The following is a 24,616-nucleotide window of genomic DNA, read 5'->3' on the forward strand; positions in this document are numbered from 1 at the left end:
TTACCAATGATTATGTTACTTCCATACCACAGTCCAGTAACGTTATTCAGGCCAAATAACATTATTTCTATTTGGTTACTATTTCGTTTTAGCAATAATGTTATTTGACATGTTTCATAGCCTTGACCTTCAATTCCGTTCCAATCCGTGATAATGTTATTCAGGCCAATTTCGTTATTAGTTACTTGGGGGGGGGGGGGGGGGGGGGGGGGGGAACCCTTTCCAACCAACTACTTTTTTGTCACAGACCCCTGCTGCAGAATTGCAGTACAGTGACAGTTTGAGAGTGGAAAGGCAGGATGACAGTTTGAGAGTGAAAAGGCATGGCGATCGGAAACATTCTCCAGAGTCCAAAAACATGGGACAGTATAATTCTTTTATGCAAAATATCTAAATTGCACGCAGTCACCATGAAATTCTGGCAGTATATGGACCAAAGACAATGTCACATCCAGCCGCAGTAAAATTATGCCAACTACTTGACCTGGCCACATGGATGTAGGTGGTGAGATCAGGAAAGACAACAGTCTCCCGGCAATCAAGAAACTGATTCACAGCAGTTACGGATTCTGATCATGACTTTCACACAGCAGTTCTCAACCATGACCAAGCAGTGAATTTCGATCATCAGATAACTGAATGATTGGTAGAATGTTTTAACTGTTGTTTACAGAGACTTTGTGACTATATTTTCAGTAGTGTCGTGTATCTGTGTCACTTTGAAGTGTAATGCAGCTTTCAGTAATAGTATTTAATCTGCCATAATAATGTGTAACATCCTTTTTTAAGTCCCCTTGTATGTTGATCCCAATGAGCTTATCACCTGTGCTGGATGCCTATTAAGTTTCAGGAAATGTTTTTCTGATACATGTTTTCAGAAGTCACCTAAGAGTTTTTATGATCTCAGGTATGTCTTAATTCAGTATCTTATGGCATTTCAAAGATTTCCATCTGTAGTCCTCGAATCACAGACTAAAAATCTACAATGTATGATATGGCAAACATTCCTAAATCTGTTTTCAGACTGATATTTCACCAACCATTGTTTCAAATTCAAATGAAACCTTCCTTGAATGCCTATACCCCCCTCCCCCTTTCCTCCCTCCCGCAAATCTGGTTAATGGTGACTGATTTAGAAAATTCTAGCCTCCATTTGCCTTTCACAGAGTGAGAGTCCGAGCCTGAATGCTTTTGCGAGGAGATAAACGCATTTACCCTGGAGTGACACACTAAAAGTCACGAAGGTGTCCTTTAACGTTAGTTAAAAGAGCTAAATCATAAATCCATCTGTCATCTTAGAGTTCAGTAACAGTCTTCCACGTTCATTTACAGGAATAAAGATATTTCTTGGTGAAGTTTGATGAAGTACTTCACCACACTGATATGACTGAGCCAGCGATCTCCCTACTGATATGGAAAATCTCTACGTTAACAACTGATATTGTCCAGAAATGCCGATGATTAAATCTGAATAGCATTAGCAATTTTCACATTTAAGCTTATACTATTTAGACTATAATTGTCAAGGCAGATCAAACTTCTCCAAGGGCACCAAATATATCTTGCCTTCTTCTTTCCTTCAGTAGCATGAGTTCCAACACCTCATTCCCATTTTCCTGTATTTCACTCCCTGACTTAATAAAAGTTCAGTTGTGCAGATAAATCCAGTAAGTCAGTTCAACACTATCAATATATTTCATTCTATTGTTGTCACTGTACGGATCTACCTTAAAATTAAGTGGCAATGTTATCCCTTTCACAAGCATTTAGTCAGGGGTTACCACCTTATTCTCATTATAAAAGTATTTTTCGTATTCTGAGATGTGATTTATGGCATAAAACCACTGTAAATGACCATCTCGAAATGGTTTAGTATTTTATAGCACATTAAATATTTTGCGTCATAATCATAATAGGCAAGAAGTCAGATTCTTCTGTGTAATATTAAAAACAGTTGGTACTGAAGGTCTGCTGTTAGAGTAAATCACTGCATGTCATCTCACAGTGCACTGAGAAAAGGGGGCGGGGGGCAGCAAGCTTTACAGTATGATTCAAGGGAGCTGAATGCTCGCTGCAGTATTTCTGTATGCACTCTTACTTTTTATCTTCATGTTTCCCCTTTTCTCTCTTCTCCACCCTCTCCCTGGTTTCTCCCCGTTTATCAATCTCTTTTCCCCATTTCATTCTAATTATTAATTGCACTATACATTCCTCTTTATTTTTACTCCAACTTTACCTTTCGCTCCAGACTGAAGCTGGCACAGTGTTTACAAACATACTATTCTGGCCTCCTACTCTTTGACACTTAACCTTTCATCTCTGTCTCTCCTTGTCCTCATAACACATGTGGTCTGTCTCAAGTTGGGGTCTGAGTGACCTTTCTGACTTGACCCAACCTGTCACTATCTGAGGAAGGAAGTAACAGTACCGAGAGCTACAATAGTTTTTCTACTTTTACATCTGCATCAACAGCACTTGGAAATTGGCTCATGAAGGTAAGACCTGGCTAGCCACTCTGTCTCCTTATACTTTTCTCAGGTGATTTTTCCTGTTGATACACCATTCTAGTGTTTCTGAAGCACTATAATCAGCAGAGGGTAATGACATGTTAACTTCATATAGCCAGGGAGATGATATATTAAAATGAGATGCTGGACACCAATGCAAGAAAACTGATCATTATGTAACTGGAGCTTGTAGTTGTCATTGGGGCATGGACTGACAGAGTTATGTGGTCGAAGGCTGTTGCCACAAAACAGAAGTTTCAGCATATCTCCAATAAGCAACACGAGAAAACAACTAATTGGAAGGTCATAAATTTTGTGGACTGACTAATGAATGGAATCGCAGTATTGTGACTGTGCGAAAGACTTAACTTCATTCCCCCTCCAGGAGGAGGCAGCATCATCAAACAATTCACAAATGATGTTCTTTTTGATGCAGCAAAGGTAATATTTTGAAAAATCTGCCCCACTTTAATGAAGGCTAGACATTACCTTCTGTCCACCATCAATGAAGACTATGAATTCATGGTGCACAGTACCAACACAAACTCATGAACAACAGATAAAACAGTTCTTATTATCCTGTTGTACGAAATCAATCTGTAATTTCCACTGTTGTAAGAAATCAGTGAGACATGACAGGAATGGCACACAATTTTTTATAACCAAAATCAATCATGGACATTTTAACAAATCTTGTTCCCGCCTCGAAGACTCTGAACTGTTACACACTTCCCACTTTACTAACAATACACCACACTAGCAGTGATAGTGGTCCTACTCAATAACAATTTTACCTCTCCATAAACAGTATTAAATTATTGGTTATGAATAAAAATAAGGAAAAAATTCAAGTTTCTTCCTTGAAAAATGGCCTTCCCTATCTGAATAAAGACAGCAAACGGAAGGAAGATGCTGGTGTTACTAGCAGGCAGACAGACAGAACTTGGCAAGAGGGGAAGGGATTGTAACCCCAGCAAGTGGCTGCAATGATTCAGGGAAGTTGGGAGGGAGAAATAAGGATGTAAACTATAGACAATAAAGTGTTTAGGTTCATGCTACATAATAACAACAACAAACATACAAAAGAATCATTTATTTTACACTGGATTCCTCAATGAAAATAATGAGCAGATCGAGTAGTGATGCAAAAACTTTATTCCTTACAGCAAGACAGCATTGACATTTTTCTGTAAAAAATTTACCAGCAATTCACTCCACCCAAACATCACTGAAACTAATATAAAAAAAGACACTATTTAGGATGGATAAGTAAGTGAAGGAAGCTTATTTTGAGGGGAAAAAACCATAGTGACATTCACACAATTCATTTACAAATTATATTTCAACTGAGTGTACAAATGTTTCCACAGTTTCATAATTATACTCTCAATGAATGTAACTTCCTGTTCAGCTCTTCAAACTTCAAGATTTTTCTGATGAAGAAATCTCCGTAACGGTGGGATACTTTTGTATCTGCTATATGTATCATGTCACGATCAATGTAGAAGTCCAGCTAGAAAAAGTAAATAATTACATGAAAATAAGACACCATTATCAATAGCTTACCAGGTGGTAAGCTATTGCCATCATCCAACTTTTGAACTGGTTTACCAAGTCAGTTACAGGGGCGCCTACAGTTTAACACTGACCCCAAACCACCATGGAGCACAGCATTTTTCACACTAACAAACATTGCCAAGAAGTGGTAAGGGATGGATTGAACCCATTACCTTTGGATTTGTAGTCTGGCAATTTACCATTGAACGGTGCACTCAAACAGCTGTTCAAATCACATTTCCAAAGAAATATAATTACATTAACACATTTCTATCATGTTTGGGAAAGTCCATTTCAGTGGGTAACTGTTGCTCAAAGTGTTACAATTTTATTATTTGAAGTTTACCAACTTTGAAAAATAAGCTAAAATATCCCAAAACAGTGGTGGGTATCTATATTCTAAATAAAGTTTCGTCAACTATAAAAAAGAATAATGGATAAAAGTGACAAAATGTTTTGCACTCGTTGGATATTAACAAGTGAAAGTGTGTGTGCACGTGCAAAAGGTAAGAGAGACCAAGGAGGGGGAGGGGGTGACAAAATGTTCAATGTTTTTACTAAATTCAATGTAAAAGAGGTAAAGTCATTACCTGAGCCTGAAAATTCTTGTGAATAGCAATGGGACTTGTCTATGCACATTGCAATGCAAACATATGCATTAAATAATAAATTATTTGCTTATGTTTTAAAGAGAAGGAAGGGTGTTTACAATACAAACCTCAGAACCAGACTGGAATTTGCCCTCCAGGCCAGAAGTACCCTTAGTCCAAACAACATTCTTCATCTTGTGCTTGAAGCAAAGCAGATTTATAATGAGGTCTTGCATTTTTTTATTTAAATCCCATTCTGTACTTTCTCTCTGACCTTGGCTCATGAAAGTTGCCAGTTTGGACAAAGGAAGAGTTGTGTACAGTTTCAAATAGCTGTAAAAAATTAAAAAATAAATAAAAAATTAAAGTCTGTATTGTGATAATATACACACACACATATCCATCCGCACATATACAGACACAGCTGTGTGTGTGTGTGTGTGTGTGTGTGTGTGTGTGTGTGTGTGTGTGTGTGTACGCGCGCGCGTGCGAGCGAGCGAGTGTATACCTGTTCTTTTTTCCCCCTAAGGCAAGTCTTTCCGCTCCTAGGATTGGAATGACTCCTTACCCTCTCCCTTAAAACCCACATCCTTTCATCTTTCCCTCTCCTTCCCTCTTTCCTGATGAAGCAACCGTGGGTTGTGAAAGCTTGTAATGTGTGTGTGTGTGTGTGTGTGTGTGTGTGTCAACATACCAATGCTTTCATTTAGTAAGTTACAGCATCACACACACATACTAGAACAAATACTATGATATATGTGATTTCACACACACAGAAAAGCAAATTTCCTAGTTAAGAAACAAATAATTGACTATGCGTAAGCAGTTTTCATAACAAGTTTGTCATTAATGCCTTCTGTTGAAACGTAAGTCATTTAAATTTGTAAATTACTAGATAGCATAAAACAAGAATACCACAAAATCAAATAAACATTGATGTTTGAGCAATTGGATGTAATAAATTGTGATAGCCATTGTTGAAACAAATTAAAATCTAATAGCCAGAGGAGGACCACATTCTGCACAGAAATTTAGAACTTGCACAAGATTTCTTTCAAGTTAAATGACACAGCAAGTCCTTGGCAAAATCTGACAATGGAACATTCTGAACAGAACAACAATATGAGTGAAACAGATTGTTATGCACCACATAGGAGGCACTGGGTGGCAGACAGGCACACTTAAAGGTATTATTTAAAAGTACAGTAAGCTATTCGGCCAAATCCTTCCTCAGATTTAGAAAATGCAGTGAGTTGGTGGCTGGAGTAGATACGGCGGTATGAAAAAGTTGTATGGCTGGGAGTGGGGTGGAGGTGGGGGAATGACAAGATTGGAGTGGGGGAAGATGCTGTTGTACTGCCTCTAGGAATGTGCAGGGACGTGATGGGTACACGATGATGGGCCGCTATTGTTTTCCTTTGGGGTTGGGGGAGAGGAGGGGGGAGATAAGCAGAGGACACAAAAGGACTATCCATGAGAGCGGGGGGGGGGGGGGGGGGCAGAATGCATTGTGAAGCTGGAGTGGAAGCAGCAAAGGGCAAGAAGGCAGGTGGATGGCAAAGGTTGAGGCCTGAAGGGTTACAGGAACAAAAGATATGGTGTACAGAGTTCCCACCTGTGGAATTCAGGAAAACTGGTGTTGTGAAGAATCCAAATGGCTTGGTCTATGACGCAGTCGAAGTCAAGCACAACGTGTTGTGCGGCATGCTCGGCAACTGGGTGATCCAGCTGTCTAATGAGAGCTAGAGGGGAGAAAAAAAAAAAAAAAGTCTGGAACATGACTCAGTTGTTCCAGTGTTGGGTGGTACGAATCTCAAAGGTGTGTGCTCCTTTATGGCTGATTAGTGGGTACATGAGAAATGATAGATGACTGGGGAGACAAGGTATGGTGTGGTGGGTAATTGACCTCAGTGAGACCCTAAGCATACTTTATGGTGGACTGCTCATCACTGCAGATGAGATGACCACAGGTGGCTGCCTGCATGGAAGGAATTTCCTGGTGTAATGAGTGTCAGCTGTCAAAATAGTAGTACTCTTGGTCAGTCTGATATGGATGGAAGTACATATCAAGCCATCCTTGAGGTGGTGGTCAACAATGAAGAAGGTGGCTTGTTGGGCTGAGGAAGAACAAGTGAGGCAAATGAGGGAGAAGGTAGTACTATTCTTGATGAATGTGTATAGGTTATCCTCACCCTCAACCCAGATCATATAGCTGTTATCAATGAATCTGTTCTAGATGATGGGTTAGGGATTGTGTGTGGCTACAAAGGATTCCTCTAAATGATCCAGGAACAGCTTGGCAAGAGGATGGTGCCATGTGGTTGAACCATGGATTTGTTTGGGTACAATACCTTCGAAGGAAAAGTAGATGTGGATGAGGACACAGTTGGTCATAGTGAGCAGGAAGGAGGTTGTAGGTTTGGAATATTCAAGTGTTGGCAAAGGTACAATGACAACAAGGCCACAGGCATTGGGGATGATAGTGTAGAGGAATGTGGCATCGATAGTGACAAACAGGAGTTCTAGGTAATAAAGGAACTGTGGACAGTTGAAAGAGGAAATAGTTGGTATTTTTTAAATATGAAGGTAGGCTATGGTCAATAGGCTGAAGGTGTTGGTCCCCAATGGCAAATATTCTTTCTGTGGAGGTGCACTATCCAGCCAGGGTGTCCTAGGTGCTTGGGTTTCTGAGAACTTCTCAGAAATTCGAAAGCTCATAGTTTGCCTCACCAGGGTGTATAAGCGGCCAATGAAAAAAAATTCCCGGATTTCCCAGTTAAAAATACACTTTCTCCCGGGTGGAAACATACATTTTTCCTTGTTAACTGACAGTATATTTTCTCTCAGCACTGTATAACTTATCAGTCCTTTGAATTATGGTTTTATACATGGGTGTAGAATTTCCCGGCACTTTAGAAAAATAAATACAGGGGGAAAAAAACATGTTTTGGAAAGATCTTTAATGTGCAGTAACATGTCCACGGCATATTTTCATATTACGAAAGTATAAATTCGAATTCCACCGAACACCGCATGTTACTTTCCGAAGCATTGAAATCGAGATTGCGAAGCACTTTCGTAAGCCAGACATAGCTCATGTCACGTGATCTCGCCAGCCGATAACAGCGGATATTCAGAGCTTAGAACATGTGATGTACTCAGCCAACAGCAACATCACTGTTAAGTAGAATGAACACACAAACAGAAAAAGTTAATGGTTTAAATTAATATACATAGTGTTGCTACACAAAAAGCAAAGCTTTCACATATAATGTTGTCTTTTATGCGCATATCACAATTTAAGATATACCACACAAATGTGCCAGTAAAATTTTTAATAACGACATAAATGACTGATCTTCTGGGCTCGAAATTCATCTAAATGGCTTGTCATGAAAGAGTTGAGTTTTAAATGAGAGTCAAACGCTCTGTGATTTAAGAAATTCATTGTACATTCTCGCACATAGTTAAACTTATGTAAAAGGAAATTTACTTTGATGGCAACGCTTTTCAAACCACCATTCGGAATATTTTCCCGCGACCTGTTAGAAATATGTTCGTTTCTGCAGTTGCCACAAAGCGTAGATAACAGGCGTCACCGCACTTGGCGCAGCTACGATGTCGTAGGGAGACCGTATGTTCGTACGTGTAAAACATTAAACAATCTTACATTATGTCATTGGAATTTCGTGACCCATACTAAAACGTGCACATTTAAAGTGCACTTTCGTACGTCCAGATTCCCAATGAAGTAGGCCACGACCTGATATTACGCTTTTCAATGTGGTTTTCGGGATGTAAATTTTCTTGGAGTACCAGTACTGTGTTATCTCATAATTAGATCTAAATTATGGCACAATGCCATACACGCCAGAAGTTGAAAATGTGCACTTGAAATGCAGCGAACAGTGTGTGGAATTAAACATTTCGTTTAGAATATATTGTCTGCCTCAGCGGAAAAGATTAATAAAAGAAAATTTCTTTAGCAAACCGACAAAAATAACTTCATTGTTCTGCAAGGCAATTAATGCTTGACTGTCAGAAAGGTGGAAATAAAATAAAATCTGCAACTAACAACACATTTTTGCCTTCCGTAATTATGTGAATGTATTTTGATTCACTTGATAGTTCCCAGCAACATAAATTTTTTTTTGTTTTCATTTGACGTGAGAGCAGTAAACGAAGAGGAAACAACAACATCACTAAATGTAAACACGGGTCACGTCGAGACTACCCACTTCCTCACTACAACTCAAGACTGCTCTGCGTATCAGCCCCGGATCTATGATATTTCCGAACCGGGGCAATACCCCGCCACTACCTCGAGCGTTGGAGATAGGACGCCAAAAATTTAAAAAAAATAGTATTTTCAAAAATATGTTCACTTTGTAGCACACATCTTTCTAAAGAGTTTGATGTATAAAACATATGTGTTTGAGGAAATGTAAGAAAGGTACTACAGAAACAAAGAAAGCTTCATCATAGGTTTAAGAGTAGTCGAATCATAGCTGATAAGGAAAAGCTGAACGAAGCGAAAAAGAGCGTAAAGAGAGCAATGAGAGAAGCATTCAACGAATTCGAACATAAAACATTGGCAAACAATCTAAACAAGAACCCTAAAAAGTTTTGGTCATATGTAAAATCGGTAAGCGGATCTAAATCCCCTATTCAGTCACTCGTTGACCACGATGGCACCGAAACAGAGGACGACCGAAGAAAGGCAGAAATACTGAATTCAGTGTTCCGAAACTGTTTCACTGCGGAAAATCGTAACACGGTCCCTGACTTCAGCCGTCGCACGGACGCCAAAATGGAAAATATTGAAATAAACGATATCGGAATTGAAAAACAACTGCTATCACTTAGTAGCGGAAAAGCATCCGGACCAGACGAGATACCCTTAAGATTCTACAGTGATTATGCTAAAGAACTTGCCCCCTTTCTATCAGCAATTTATCGTAGATCGCTGGAAGAACGTAAAGTACCTAGCGACTGGAAGAAAGCGCAGGTCGTTCCCATTTTCAAGAAGGGTCATAAATCAGATGCGAATAATTATAGGCCTATTTCGCTTACGTCAATCTGTTGTAGAATAATGGAACATGTTTTGTGTTCTCGTATTATGACGTTCTTAGATAATACAAATCTCCTTCATCATAACCAACATGGATTCCGCAAACAGAGATCATGTGAAACTCAGCTCGCCCTATTTGCCCAAGAAATTCACAGTACCGTAGACACTGGCGAGCAGATTGATGCCGTATTCCTGGACTTCAGGAAGGCATTTGATACGGTTCCGCACTTACGTTTAGTGAAAAAAATACGAGCTTACGGAATATCGGACCAGGTTTGTGATTGGATTCAGGATTTCCTAGAAGAAAGAACACAACATGTCATTCTTAACGGTTCAAAATCTGCAGATGTAGAGGTAATTTCGGGAGTACCGCAAGGAAGCGTGATAGGACCTTTATTGTTTACAATATACATAAATGACTTAGTTGACAACATCGGTAGCTCCGTGAGGCTATTTGCAGATGACACGGTTGTCTACAAGAAAGTAGCAACATCAGAAGACTCGTACGTACTCCAGGAAGACCTGCAGAGGATTAATGCATGGTGCGACAGCTGGCAGCTTTCCCTAAACGTAGATAAATGTAATATAATGCGCATACATAGGGGCAGAAATCCATTCCAGTACGATTATGCCATAGGTGGTAAATCATTGGAAGCGGTAACGACCGTAAAATACTTAGGAGTTACTATCCGGAGCGATCTGAAGTGGAATGATCACATAAAACAAATAGTGGGAAAAGCAGGCGCCAGGTTGAGATTCATAGGAAGAATTCTAAGAAAATGTGACTCATCGACGAAAGAAGTAGCTTACAAAACGCTTGTTCGTCCGATTCTTGAGTATTGCTCATCAGTATGGGACCCTTACCAGGTTGGATTAATAGAAGAGATAGACATGATCCAGCGAAAAGCAGCGCGATTCGTCATGGGGACATTTAGTCAGCGCGAGAGCGTTACGGAGATGCTGAACAAGCTCCAGTGGCGGACACTTCAAGAAAGGTGTTACGCAATACGGAGAGGTTTATTATCGAAATTACGAGAGAGCACATTCCGGGAAGAGATGGGCAACATATTACTACCGCCCACATATATCTCGCGTAATGATCACAACGAAAAGATCCGAGAAATTAGAGCAAATACGGAGACTTACAAGCAGTCGTTCTTCCCACGCACAATTCGTGAATGGAACAGGGAAGGGGGGATCAGATAGTGGTACAATAAGTACCCTCCGCCACACACCGTAAGGTGGCTTGCGGAGTATAGATGTAGATGTAGATGTAGATAAGTGTGCCAAAGATCAGTGCCACACCACACAGCATTCTCCTATCGCTCGTCACTATTTCGCTCTGTGGAATTCAAACGTATATATTTTGTAATGGATGTCATCAAACCATATTGAAGACAGTGGAAATTAAAATGTACTGTGGTGCCTCTCTTCCTTACATTCTGCCGGTTTGACATCCTGTCCCTCTTTTTTTAAATTTTTTTTAAAGAACTCTTCCGAAAATTTGCACTCTTTATTCCCTATCAGCTAACAACTTGCTGCTTTGTGTGACATAAGATTAAATATAGGATACATAAACCCACACATAAAAACAGACATGAGACAAGCATCTGTAGCCAGATGCGGGGGAAGGTACTACTCAACTGCGCATGCACACGATCCCACTCGTAACTGCTAAAATGAATCTAATGTAAACAGTTGTGACGTTACACTCATCGGAGGCAATTTGTTGTTACAAAGCATTGCATAGTCTTCATAAAGCCTTTGAATCATTTTGCTGTTGGCAGACGCTCGTATGGGCACTGTGTTTTGTTGCTGTATATGACGCATTTCCTTTGCAATTTAAATTTTATTTTCATTTTTTCTCTCGTTCATGTTTTATTGCTTCAGTATTATTCTGCAGTGACAGGACACAATAATATCTTTTGTTAGATTATCGGTTCTTACCAGTCAAAATTACAAAAATTTAACTGAAAACAAAAACAATGAAAAATTCCCAGAATTCCAAAAAGTTCCCGGGTTTTTCTCGGTTTTCTCCCAGATGAAAAAATTCCTGGGTTTTTCCCGGATCTCCCGGTTGTCCCGGGTCGTATACACCCTGCTCACCATCATTCCCCAAATTCTTCAACGTGAAAACCAACCTCACAGACAGAATCACAGTCTACCACCTTAAAACTAATCTCAGCCATATAACTCCAACTGCCGACTCAGGCTCCACCACTGTGGTTATGAACTGCAGGAATGACCTTGCTAATAGACTCCACCAGTTGTCAGACACATTCACCTGCCTTCTTACTGTGGACCCATTTCAGAAATCCAACATAATCTCCAAACCCTCCTCAAATCCCTTGGTCCTTCCCAGAACCTCTCTCCGGAATGTATCTCCATCCTCACACTCCTATGTACTTCCTAAAATACACAAACTCAACCAAGCAAGATGCCCCATTGTGGCTGATAATTGTGCTTCAGAAGAATCTCTGCTGCTGTGGACCAACACCTTTGTCCTGTTACTCATAACCTACCTCCCTATTCGAGACACTAACCATTTCCTCAACCGACAATTTAGAGTTCCTGTAAATCTACCACCTGGTACCTCGCTTGTTACTGTCGATGCCCTGTCCCTTTACATGAATATTCCCATGGCCTTGTCACCAACGAACAATACCTTTCCAAGTACCAGACCTACAACACCCTTCCTGATTACCATGATCAACTGTATTGTCACCCACAATTACTTCTCCTCTGAAAGCACTGCATACAAATAAATCCACAAATCCACAGTACACCATAGGCACCTGCATAGCATCACACTTCACCAGCCTACTCATGACCCATCTAGACGAATCCTTCCTAGCTGCCCAGAATCCCTAATACCATACCTAGTTCAGATTCACCAATGACGTCTTCGTGATATGGACCAAGAGGGAAAGAAATGTTTCTCCAGACCCCCCTCCCCCCACTCCTACCACCACAACTTCACCTGGTCCTCCTCAGCCCAACAAGCTGCTTTCCTCAATGTCACCTTTTGGATGACATCATCAGTACCTCCCCATTCACATCAAATCTACGAACTACCAGCAATACCTCAATTTTGACAGCTGTCATCCATTCCACACCAGGATATCCTTTCCACACAGCCAAGCCACTTGTGGTCATCTTATCTGCAGTGACGAGCGGTCCCTCTCCAAATATGCCAAGAGATTGGCTGAAGTTTTTCCACATCAAAACTACCCTCCACACCTAGTCCAGAGACAGATATACAATGCCCTGTCTCCGTAGTCACCTACGAACCTTTAGATACCCACTGATGGACCACAAAACAGTGCCATCCTCACGACTCAGTATCACTGGATCACGTTCACTGGCAGGGTTTGACTGCCTCTCATTGTGTTCTGAAAAGAGAAATATCTTCTCTACCCCTTTTCCCACAATGACATTCCAACACCCACCCAACATATGCAATGTCCTTTGTCTGTCCATATACCAATTCTGCTACCAACCCTTCGAACCATGGCTTACATCCCTGGAGAAGACCCAGACGCCAAGACCAGTAGCATAGATCTCCGCACTAGCTCCTATCCCAGTCCTGTCTCAATCATTTCCTACACCATCAAAGTCAGGGCACCCGTGAAAGCAGCTATATGGTCTACTAACTTAGTTGAAACTGCTTGCAGCATTTTATATGGGCATAGCCACTGCCAGACTGTAACCTAGAGATAGCTGGATCACCCAGTTGCCAAGCATGCTGTGCAGTGCACATGATTTCTATAATTCGTTTCACTGTCAGTGCCAACTGGATTCTTCAGGCAACACCAGCTTCCTTGAATTGCACGGGTGGGAACTCTCCCTGCAACATACCCTTTGTCCTCATAACCCTCCTGGCCTCAAATTATGTCCATCCCTGCTCCTACTTCAGTTGCACACACACCTTCTTCCCCCACCCCCTTCTGCATCTGCACAGTCCTTCCCCTTTTCTGTTTCTCTCCTTCCCCTCCCTGCCCCCAACACGGTCTCCCAATTATGCACCATGCAGTAGATCATCCTGTCCCCACCAAATATCTACACAGACAGGCTGCACTGTAACATCTTCCCCCACCCCTATCCTGCTTTCCCTCCTAATCCCCACTCCATACTTTTTCTTTGCCTTCTTACCTTTTAAATATGCCCATGTGTCATTCAACACCTTTATTTGGTGAAAAGCACAGGAAGCTTAGTGCACCTGTGAAGATTTTGAGGGAATAAATATGTTGGAAAATCGTGTTAAGTAGCCTAAGCTTCTTAAAAAGATTAAGACAGGAGGTTCTCGGGGAACTTACACATAATTCGGATAGCGTTTTCTGTAGAAAGAAAATTGCCAGTACACCATCTGTAATGGAAAATATAGCTTCATTTGTGTGTGCTGTTTTGGAATGTAAACTGTCTTTCACTGATAATCTCAAAGTTTTCAAGATGCTTCAAAATTCTGGAATACCGTACTTTCTTGAGGAGTCTGGCAAATGTCATCAAGAGAGAGATGGGGTGATAGTTTGTGACTTGTGCTGTATCACTGTTTCTGGGAGGAGGGTGGGGTCTTCATTAAAGCAAGCTTCATTCTTACTCGGAAGATGCCCCGATTCATAGAGGTTTACTGGAAATATTAGCTACAGCTGACGATCCTTTGCTTTTTAAAGAGTCTATGGTTTTCTTTATTTTGTTTCCAGTCATAGAAAATACTCAACCTTACATGATTATGAAAATAGTGTTTCAGCACTTCCATAGCATATTTTAAAGAGCCACTAGTCAGCAGCACTCAAAATTGTCACTGAAGACTTCTGCAATCATTTCTTGGTTGCTTAAATGTTTATCATAAATATTCAAAACAATGCCTTTTTTTTGGTATAGTTACAAGGCATCTTTTATCCCCCCCCTCTGATGCATCGTTTTTTTCATATTTTTTGGACTGATTTCTATAAAATACTTTTAGAAAAGAATCTTCAAATATTGTTGAAATTCCATTGCTTAACAGACAGTACTTTGAAATGACATCTCTTTCACAACCGACATGTTGCCAAATACTTACATAATTAATAAAACGTCTTTGACCAACATGGTCAGAGATACCATTCAATATTTTTACAAATAATAATACTGCCTATTTTTCCTTGGTCTATAAAACTGTTGCAAATTATTAGGGTGCTTGAATATGATGTTGCTCTGCTGGTATAAGGTTGTAGGTGTAAATCAATTTTTCCAGGTCTGTCTTCCCTGCTAAGTTAGGAAATTTATATTGAAATCACCAAGTATGGTGACATCTGTTTTACATTTAAGCATCTACATCTACATCTACATCTATACTCCGCAAGCCACCTTACGGTGTGTGGCGGAGGGTACTTATTGTACCACTATCTGATCCCCCCTTCCCTGTTCCATTCACGAATTGTGCGTGGGAAGAACGACTGCTTGTAAGTCTCCGTATTTGCTCTAATTTCTCGGATCTTTTCGTTGTGATCATTACGCGAGATATATGTGGGCGGTAGTAATATGTTGTCCATCTCTTCCCGGAATGTGCTCTCTCGTAATTTCGATAATAAACCTCTCCGTATTGCGTAACGCCTTTCTTGAAGTGTCCGCCACTGGAGCTTGTTCAGCATCTCCGTAACGCTCTCGCGCTGACTAAATGTCCCCATGACGAATCGCGCTGCTTTTCGCTGGATCATGTCTATCTCTTCTATTAATCCAACCTGGTAAGGGTCCCATACTGATGAGCAATACTCAAGAATCGGACGAACAAGCGTTTTGTAAGCTACTTCTTTCGTCGATGAGTCACATTTTCTTAGAATTCTTCCTATGAATCTCAACCTGGCGCCTGCTTTTCCCACTATTTGTTTTATGTGATCATTCCACTTCAGATCGCTCCGGATAGTAACTCCTAAGTATTTTACGGTCGTTACCGCTTCCAATGATTTACCACCTATGGCATAATCGTACTGGAATGGATTTCTGCCCCTATGTATGCGCATTATATTACATTTATCTACGTTTAGGGAAAGCTGCCAGCTGTCGCACCATGCATTAATCCTCTGCAGGTCTTCCTGGAGTACGTACGAGTCTTCTGATGTTGCTACTTTCTTGTAGACAACCGTGTCATCTGCAAATAGCCTCACGGAGCTACCGATGTTGTCAACTAAGTCATTTATGTATATTGTAAACAATGTGCAGTACAAGAGTCTAGCTGCTACAAAAAGAGACCAAGCTTCCATGGGGGTGCCCTCCATATTTCTACAATCAACAAGATACAATAATTTACAGGCAATTCAATGGCACATGCTTCAAAATATTGTTTTAAATAAACATTGCATACGTCAGTTCTGCATTAGATTTGGCACAGTTCTTAAAGACAGCAATGTACAAGTTCTGTTCATGTTCTGGGAGCCAACTGTATGAGGCTATTGTTTTTATTGCACCCTATTTCCCATTATTTTAATAATATTAAAAATTACTTTGAGTAAATGTTTTTTTGTGACCTTTAAGATGAAGCCTGTGGTTTGTGTAACAGGTCTGAGCAAATGCATGTTCTTCAATGATATTCACATTTGTGAAGCTGTTACAAACTTCCTCATATTACACACTGGCAATTTCTAATATTTCTTATACCAGAGGTGTAAAAATTCTGCTTCCAGCCTACCTGCCGCTACCTCCGCCAAAAACATTAAGCAGCTCAACCTGCCTCAATGGAGAGACAAGAGTACATGTGTGTAGCCTGAGACTGCAGTGTGTGTGTGTGTGTGTGTGTGTGTGTGTGTGTGTGTTCTTACTGGCCGAAAGCTTTGTTTGTGACAGTCTTTTTGTTGTGCCTATCTGCGACTCCACTATATGGTGAGTGGCAACTTTCCTTTTCATTAATATTGTACATTCCATCCTGGATTTTCCATTGTTTGATTATCCTCTCTCTCTCTCTCTCTCTCTCTCTCTCTCTCTCTCTCTCTCTCACACTCTCTCTCTTTTACCGACAGATCTGAATTTTCAAGTAATTTATTATTATAATAAATATATATAATTAAATTCACATAAATTACGATTGGAAAAAAGAATGACAAAGAAAAAATGAAAATGTTCATGCGATGATTAAAATGTGACAAAGGAACAGAAATTAAAAGAAAAAAAATACATTTACACTAACTGAATAAAAATAATGATCAAATCTACCTCAATAAAGATTTTAAAATAAAAAATATTTAATGCACCTGACAAGATTTGACCCACAACCTCCTACATGTGAAGCCCTTTCCCTACCCATTACAACACACAATCAGTATATGTAATACAACTTTTGTACTGCTACTGAGCACCACGCAAAATTCTGATTTTTTTTTCATCTGTTATTCATAAATGAGGATCCACTAGGGTTAATGTCTGCAGGGTGTGATACCTGCGATCCTAACCTACATCACCATATACTTGGTTTCAAAAAGTCAATCCCATCACTTGGTACCTATCATTGTTAATGTCAAGTTGAACACCATAGACAGTTGAATCTTCTGGCCAACTGGCTCTTACTTTTCAAAAACATCTTGTACTTTTTATATGAGTTCTGACTCTTAAATGTTTGGGAGTATATGCAGCCAACAGGTATTCACCTTACAGACACATTTCATCTTATAATGTTTTGATGACAGGATGGCATATTTGGTGCTCTTAAGATTGGAAGCTACATTGGATTTAAGGCCTTTGAAATTTCACCACTGAAGTCTAAAGCTGCATTTTTCTGTCTGCATACGAAGGCTAATCTCAGGAAGTATTGCAGGGATTTTTATATGGTTTTCACTGACAGACATACTGATTCACGAGGAATGTTTGAGTACATAATTTATTACTACTACACCAGACAAGTCATCCAGCCATAGTTGAAACTGAAGTGACGCTAGTTTTTTCTAAATTTCTCATTTCTAACACACAGGGCTCTCCCTGCATACTGGTTAGTTAGCGCAGCAGTTAATGCATCAATTGCACATGTTGGAGCTAATCCTCCCTCTTTGAGTAGGACTGTCTCTACAGCAGCAGGTATGTCTAAGTGCATAGGTTGTACAACTCAAACATCTATCACTTTAAGCACCTGACAGAATTTTCTACAAGATCTACCTTACAGCCAATGCTTTAAGAACTGACATTTGCAATGTTAATAAAAATATTGATTTTTATACTACACCACAAGTTTCCTTTTTTCCTGTGTTACACAATTCCATGCCTTCTTCCTACAATTCCAACACCAAATCGATGATAATACATCACGTTCTCAAACACTTACTATGCCCAAGTGTGTTGTGCAGTTACCAGAAGTTGGAATCGTTACGTTGTCATGTCTCAAAGACAATCACTATTCCACACTGCATGCAGCACACCTCAGAGCAATATAGCACTGGCAAATTTGAAACAATTGTGTCCAACGACTAATATTTTGTTTGATGTTATTATAAGGGTAGTTAGAGACTCATTCTCAAACTCTCAAAGGTGACAGTAAAATACCAGCTGCAAGCAGCTTTTGGATGGCAAGCAACTTACTGATCTCTTGTTTTGCTAGAAAACATCAAAGTATTTTGGAGTTAACAGCTAATGAACTTCAGTTTTTTTGCTTATTTAAAATTTGTGGGCCAGTAATTCCAAAATATTTTTATGTTTTCCAGCAACAGAAGAGATCAGTAAGCTGCACGTTATCCCAAAGCTGCTTGCAACTCTTATTTCTAAAATGTAGATGCTACCATGTACTTACTATCTCCTTGTCCACAATGAAGCAGAAAGGGCTACATAGCAAAGCCAAGATCTCCACTCCCTGACAAATATCCTATGCTCCACAATCATAATCAATTACTGCTTCAGAGCAACATGATTCTGCCAATTTGTATGCACCGATAGAAACTACTGCAAGGTGTTTATCACCATGCACTACACACATTAACTTTGCAATTTTCAATCACAGCACTTTCATTAAGGCACCTTAGTGATATGCTGCTTAGCAGAATGTTATTGGTGCAATAGAAAGATCAAGTTTCAGTAATAGTTCTTTCAACTTTAAACTGACAAATTTATAAGAATACAACTACTTCAACATACTGCATTGTTTTCAACATCCTTTTTTAGTTCCATAGCACTAATAAAATATGCTTATGACAATTATCATCACAATATTTGCAATATTCATAAACCTTCGTATTGTGGGGAGATTCTTCTGTTGTCGCACTTCATCCATGAATACATCTTTCTGGTGTTTGACAACTTCCTCCACAAGATCAGTGTCACTGTCAGACAATGGAGGAGTAGCAGGTACAAACTCGGGACAGGCGTAGAGGAAACACTGTTGAAATTCCTAAAAATGAGAATAAATGACACATTTACTATTATGCACAACTATGTTTTTCATAGATATAGAAATCAGACAAATAATGGTAACAATATATTCATTCCCTCTGTATACACCATAGGCAAAACACTGCAATAACATGTTCATTTCGTCATGCATGTTTTACATTATAATGAATGATGAAACTATTGGGGGTTATGTGAGGAGTACTGCTATGTAAAAATGCTCTATCCAAAATATTAACTTTGAATACAAACAGTAACAACAATACTAATTTAGATCAAGCAAAATTACATGAAGGTGCAAGAAATGTATCCATCAGGTTCTAATGGCATTCCCCTCTCAAGTACGAGTGTAAAATTTCGCACAGTGTCACCTTTCTAAGTGTTGAACTACTACTGGTTGCATTACATGACTGCACAAGATATAGTCATTTGCTTATCAGTTGAGTTTCCTCGAATGCACGAATAAATATTATACAAAACTCTTCCTCCACCATGCAAATGTAGAGGACAGTTTCAATAGTTATTCATACTGAGCTACAGTAGCCAACAAACTATATTTTGCATTTCAGTTTAATATTACTACAAAAATTTGTAAGCGACATCTGCATTTAATCCTTTGATCTAAGGAAACTCCAGGATAAATCTAACTGATCATTGTTTATTATTATTGTCTCAAGTGCAGGTAAGTCACATCATTTCTTGGCCTAAGACAGTATGCTGTACAGCCAATCCAGCATCACTAGTGCAATAGAGCCAAACGCTGTAGTATCAGGTTTTTATGTAAACATAAATACATTAAGCTCATCACATTAACTGCATGCCATCCTCTTAAAATAAGACACTGCACAGTGCATACATAGGGGGGATTTTAAAAAATATATAAAAACCCTTAATAATTTTTTCATAATGTGGGGCCACAGTCATAATATATTTCTTTAAAGTCAGTATCACCATTAGACTGTTGTTTATTTACAGTGTTACATTTACACTTACACAATTATGATTTCGGCTTCAAAGTGCCATTATCAAGTGTTGCCCATTTAGGCAATTTATAACACTTAAAACACTTGACAATGGCACTTTGAAGCCGAAATCATGATTGTGTAAGTGTAAATGTAATATTGTAAACAAACAAGTCTAATGGCAATACTGACTTTAAAGAAATAAAAACCTCCCAGATTTTTCCCAGATTCCCAGTTAAAAATATGCTTTTTCCCAAATGAAAACATACTTTTTTCATGGTGAAAGACGCTATATCACAGGTGAAAGTTCATTTTTTTTCATGTTAAGTGACAATATACTTTCCCTCAGAGCTGTAAAATTCACCAATTCTTTGATTGGTAAAGGTTTTATCCACCACCAGAGAATTTCCCAGCACTCTGGGAAACAAAACCCAGTAAAAAACAAGGCATTTTGGAAAGATCCTTGATGCACAGCAACATGTACACCACATACTTTCACATTCTGAAAGTGTAAACACGAATTCCACCAAATACAACATGGTAGCTTCCAAAGCACTGCAATCAAGATCACGATGTGCTTTCGTTTGTCAATCATAGCTCTTGTCACATGATCTATTCAGCCAAAGAGAGCAGATATTCAGAGCATAGGACATTTGATGAAGTCAGCCAAGTGCTACATCACTGTTAAGTAGTGTGAACACACAAATAAGAAAAGTTAATAGTTTAAATTAGTATGCATATAGTATGGCTACAAGAAAAGCTAAGTTTTCACTTACACATATCAAAAAAAGTTTTGCATCACCTCGGTTCTGAGAGCTCCAGAACCTGTACAGAAAATTGGACTAGAGATCAACGTAAACATCATTTCCACCATTTTTATTGCTAATGAAAACCGCACATTGCATCTTGTACCACCATACAGGGAGATCTTCAGAGGTGATGGTCCAGATTGCTGTACACACCAGTACCTCTAATACCCAGTAGCACGTCGTCTTGCATTGATGCATGCCTGTATTTGTTGTGGCATACTATACACAAGTTCACCTAGGCACTGTAGGTCCACATTGTCCCACTCCTCAACGGCGATTTGGCATAGATCCCTCAGAGTGGTTGGTGGGTCACATCATCCATAAACAGCCCTTTTCAATCCATCCCAGGCCTGTTCGATAGGGTTTATGTTTGGAGAACATGCTGGCCACTCTAGTCGAACGATGTTGTAATCTTGAAGGAAGTTATTCACAAGATATGTGTGGTGTCACCGCCAGACACCACACTTGGATGCAAGATCTTTCAGGAGAATATCTGGTCGACACATTCTCCTGGAAACAGGTACAAGCCAGTGATGGCAATACTGTTCCATTGCGATAGCCTGAAAATTCTATCCCTTTGCTGTTATGACTTGTTTACTTATGGATAAAATGTTTTACTCATAATTGCAACTGATATTTCCTCTTCACATTCTTTTATTTCATTTTTGTTTCACATAATGGTTTAGGCGTTAGCAATAACGTATAAGAAAAAATGTGATGTACACTCTCCTCAAAAAAGAAGATAGCACTAAAATTTTATAATGTGATGGAAGTACCAGTTCTAATCTGTGGGGTAGAGGCTTACACCCTAACTGCCAATCAACGGAGGAGGATTGAAGCAGCAGAGATGAGACTACTAAGACCACTAACTGGTTGCAGACTCATAGACAGTGAAATTATATATGAACTGGGGTCAAAACGTTATTTCAGAACATAGAGGAATACAGAAAAAAATGGTTGAACACATTCAAAGACATTAAATGAAGACTAACTAAATTAATATGCAAGTAAACAACTAGACCGAAAAAAATATTGGCCGTCCTAAGAAGAGCTGGAAAGATCACTTTTAGTGTCCTTGAAACTGGAACAGGAAAGGCTGCCTAAACCAGAAATGAATATGAAGTTGATTATGATGTACAATAATGTTCTGAGAGTTTCTAAATAGATATTGATAACTGTCAGTGTTCTTCCAGATTCATTTTGTTAAACTGTAAATAGTTTACACTTATGTAAAATTTTCTTTTATTTAATCTTGTTTCTCTATATAATTGCTGCATGGTGTTTACGTGGATCTGCCGAACCGTTTACATCGAACATTATAATCAATTTATTAACTAATGATCCACCGCCTCCCACTACAAACCATCATTACCCATCGTTCATGATAAGAAATGTCTAGTCAAAGACTATAATACTTATGACAGAGAACTAATAATTTTTGATAGAATGGATGTAAAGAGATGAAGGAGTTTTCACAGTGTAAGAAGAAGCAGAAGACATCTTACAATCAATTGAAAGACTGATGAGACTAGAAAAGTGATGATCCTATCATCATTTATCAAAATTTTTACGTTCATTCGGTTATAATCGTTATGTAGTAAGTGGAGTGGATTTTATGTAACTATGAAACTATAAAATATGTAAATAAATATGGAATGAAGGAATTACATATAAAACCCCCAAATTTATTTTTTTCTAGAAAATATGAGTTCACAGATAGTCTTGTCAAACATCTATATTAAGTCTTAATCAATTCACTTCTGCTACAAAATACTGAAGTGTCTCCTATTCCAGGATGCATAATTAATTATAATTATACACTTAATGTAATTAATTACATTAAAACTGTGGTGTCACCGCCAGACACAACACTTGCTAGGTGGTAGCCTTTAAATCGGCCGCGGTCAGTTAGTATACGTCGGACCTGCGTGTCGCCACTATCAGTGATTGCAGACCGAGGGCCGCCACACGGCAGGTCTAGAGAGACTTCCTAGCACTCGCCCCAGTTGTACAACCGACTTTGTAGCGATGGTTCACTGACAAAATACGCTCTCATTTGCCGAGACGATAGTTAGCATAGCCTTCAGTTACGTCATTTGCTACGACCTAGCAAGGCGCCATGTTCAGTTACTATTGATATTGTGAATAATGTACAGTCAAGAGCGACGTTCACCATTTATGGATTAAAGTTAAGTATTCCACCAGCTACGTCCGTTTTTCTAAATCCTAATTTCCTTGTCCTGTTCCAGACCTCACGCCAGCCTGCATGAGCTAAAACGTGTGCCTTTCGGCTTCCTCTAGTAACACGGTGTTGGCTCTCCTGCCAACCACAACATTGGCGACGAGGCAAAACCGCGTTCTTAACTATACTGCCCTGATTTACTTGTGTAATGGCTTCGCCACCATCTCCAGATGTACTGTCCGAATTTTATCGCTTACAGAATCAGCAAACGCAGGCCTTACTGGATGCCCTTTGACAGCTCGTCCAGGGTCAACGTGCAATGCAAAACGATGCGGCAGCCGCCGCTCCACCGCTAACGCAGCCACAACACGCAGTTGCACCAACTTTTTGTCCTTTTGATGCTGCACTGGAAAGCTGGACGGAGTGGTCACGCCAATTTGGATTCCATCTCGCCGCCTACAGAATTCAAGGTTAACGAGCGGCAGCCGATTCTGTTGTCTTCGGTCGGCGTACAAACGTACCGTGTGATAGTCAAATTATTTCCCCGACGCGACGTAGCAACTCTGTCCTACGAAGAAATTTTGTCTACATTAGATGCTTATTTCAAAGAATCAGTCAATGTAGTAGCCAAACGGTATACCTTCTTTCGTACAAAACATACAGCAGGTCAGACTAATCAGGAGTGGGTTGCAACCTTGCAAGGCCTTACTAGCGATTGTGCTTTTGAGTGTCAATGTGAACTCCCTTATTCAGATACTATGGTACATGATGCAATTGCACAGAACGTTTCTGATGTTCGTATAAGGGAACAGATTTTGAAACTAGTCAATCCCTCCCTTCAACAAGTGATGGACATATTGGATCGGCAGGACACACTTGACTTTGCTCAGGACTCATTTGAAACTTCGCCACCCGTGTGTCAGGTTAACCGGCCCGCCGGGCGAGTTGCACGGAGCAGTAAACAGCCCTCGCGCCTGGCCGCGCCGCTGCCGCCAGGCACTCAGCCCTGTGTACCGCACCGGCAAGCAAATGCAGTGCTAAAATCATGCCCGCGGTGTGCTACTAGACATTCACGTGAGAATTGCCCATCACGCCATGCTATTTGCTTTTACTGTAATAAAAAAGGACATGTTCAAAGTGTTTGCCAGAAAAAGCTCAGATCGGAAACTCAAAATCATTCCAGGCCCTTTGCTTCGCGCCGGAATCGGAATCGAACCAAGGATACTCAGGCTCGCGAAACTTCGCCCATCGAAATTCATGTAGTTCATTCCACTCCGCCCAGTGCCACTCTCTCCCACAGTGACTGTGTTCGTACCACAAATAGTGAGCGTCGACATCGCCGGAACTCCCGTCAAGTCGCAAGTGATTTTGTACCAGTGTCAGTTCACGTTGCACGAGACAGTCGCTCTTGTTGTCAGCAGGGCAATAAACTTTTTGTGGACTTGGACATTAACGGCAAAGTGATACCATTCCAGCTCGATACCGGAGCTGCAGATTCACTGATCAATCAAGACACTTACAAACTGCTGGGCACACCTCCGTTGCGTGCTGCAAATGTTAAGTTAACTAGCTATTCAGGTCAAGAGATCCCTGTGTTAG

At 39.9% G+C, this 24,616-nt stretch overlaps 1 protein-coding gene across 1 annotated transcript in view; it reads right to left on the reverse strand.

Annotated features, from left to right (window-relative positions):
• Positions 1-3,830: 3,830 nt before the first annotated feature.
• LOC126175255 (eukaryotic translation initiation factor 3 subunit L) overlaps positions 3,831-24,616 on the reverse strand; it is a 66,307-nt gene continuing 45,521 nt past the window's right edge. The window contains 3 exon segments of the mRNA XM_049921897.1: positions 3,831-4,020; positions 4,783-4,987; positions 18,905-19,065. Coding sequence (XP_049777854.1) covers positions 3,886-4,020; positions 4,783-4,987; positions 18,905-19,065 — 501 coding nt within the window. The 3' untranslated portion in view covers positions 3,831-3,885.

This window comes from Schistocerca cancellata, chromosome 3 (assembly GCF_023864275.1).
Source record: "Schistocerca cancellata isolate TAMUIC-IGC-003103 chromosome 3, iqSchCanc2.1, whole genome shotgun sequence".
Classification (NCBI taxonomy): domain Eukaryota; kingdom Metazoa; phylum Arthropoda; class Insecta; order Orthoptera; family Acrididae; genus Schistocerca; species Schistocerca cancellata.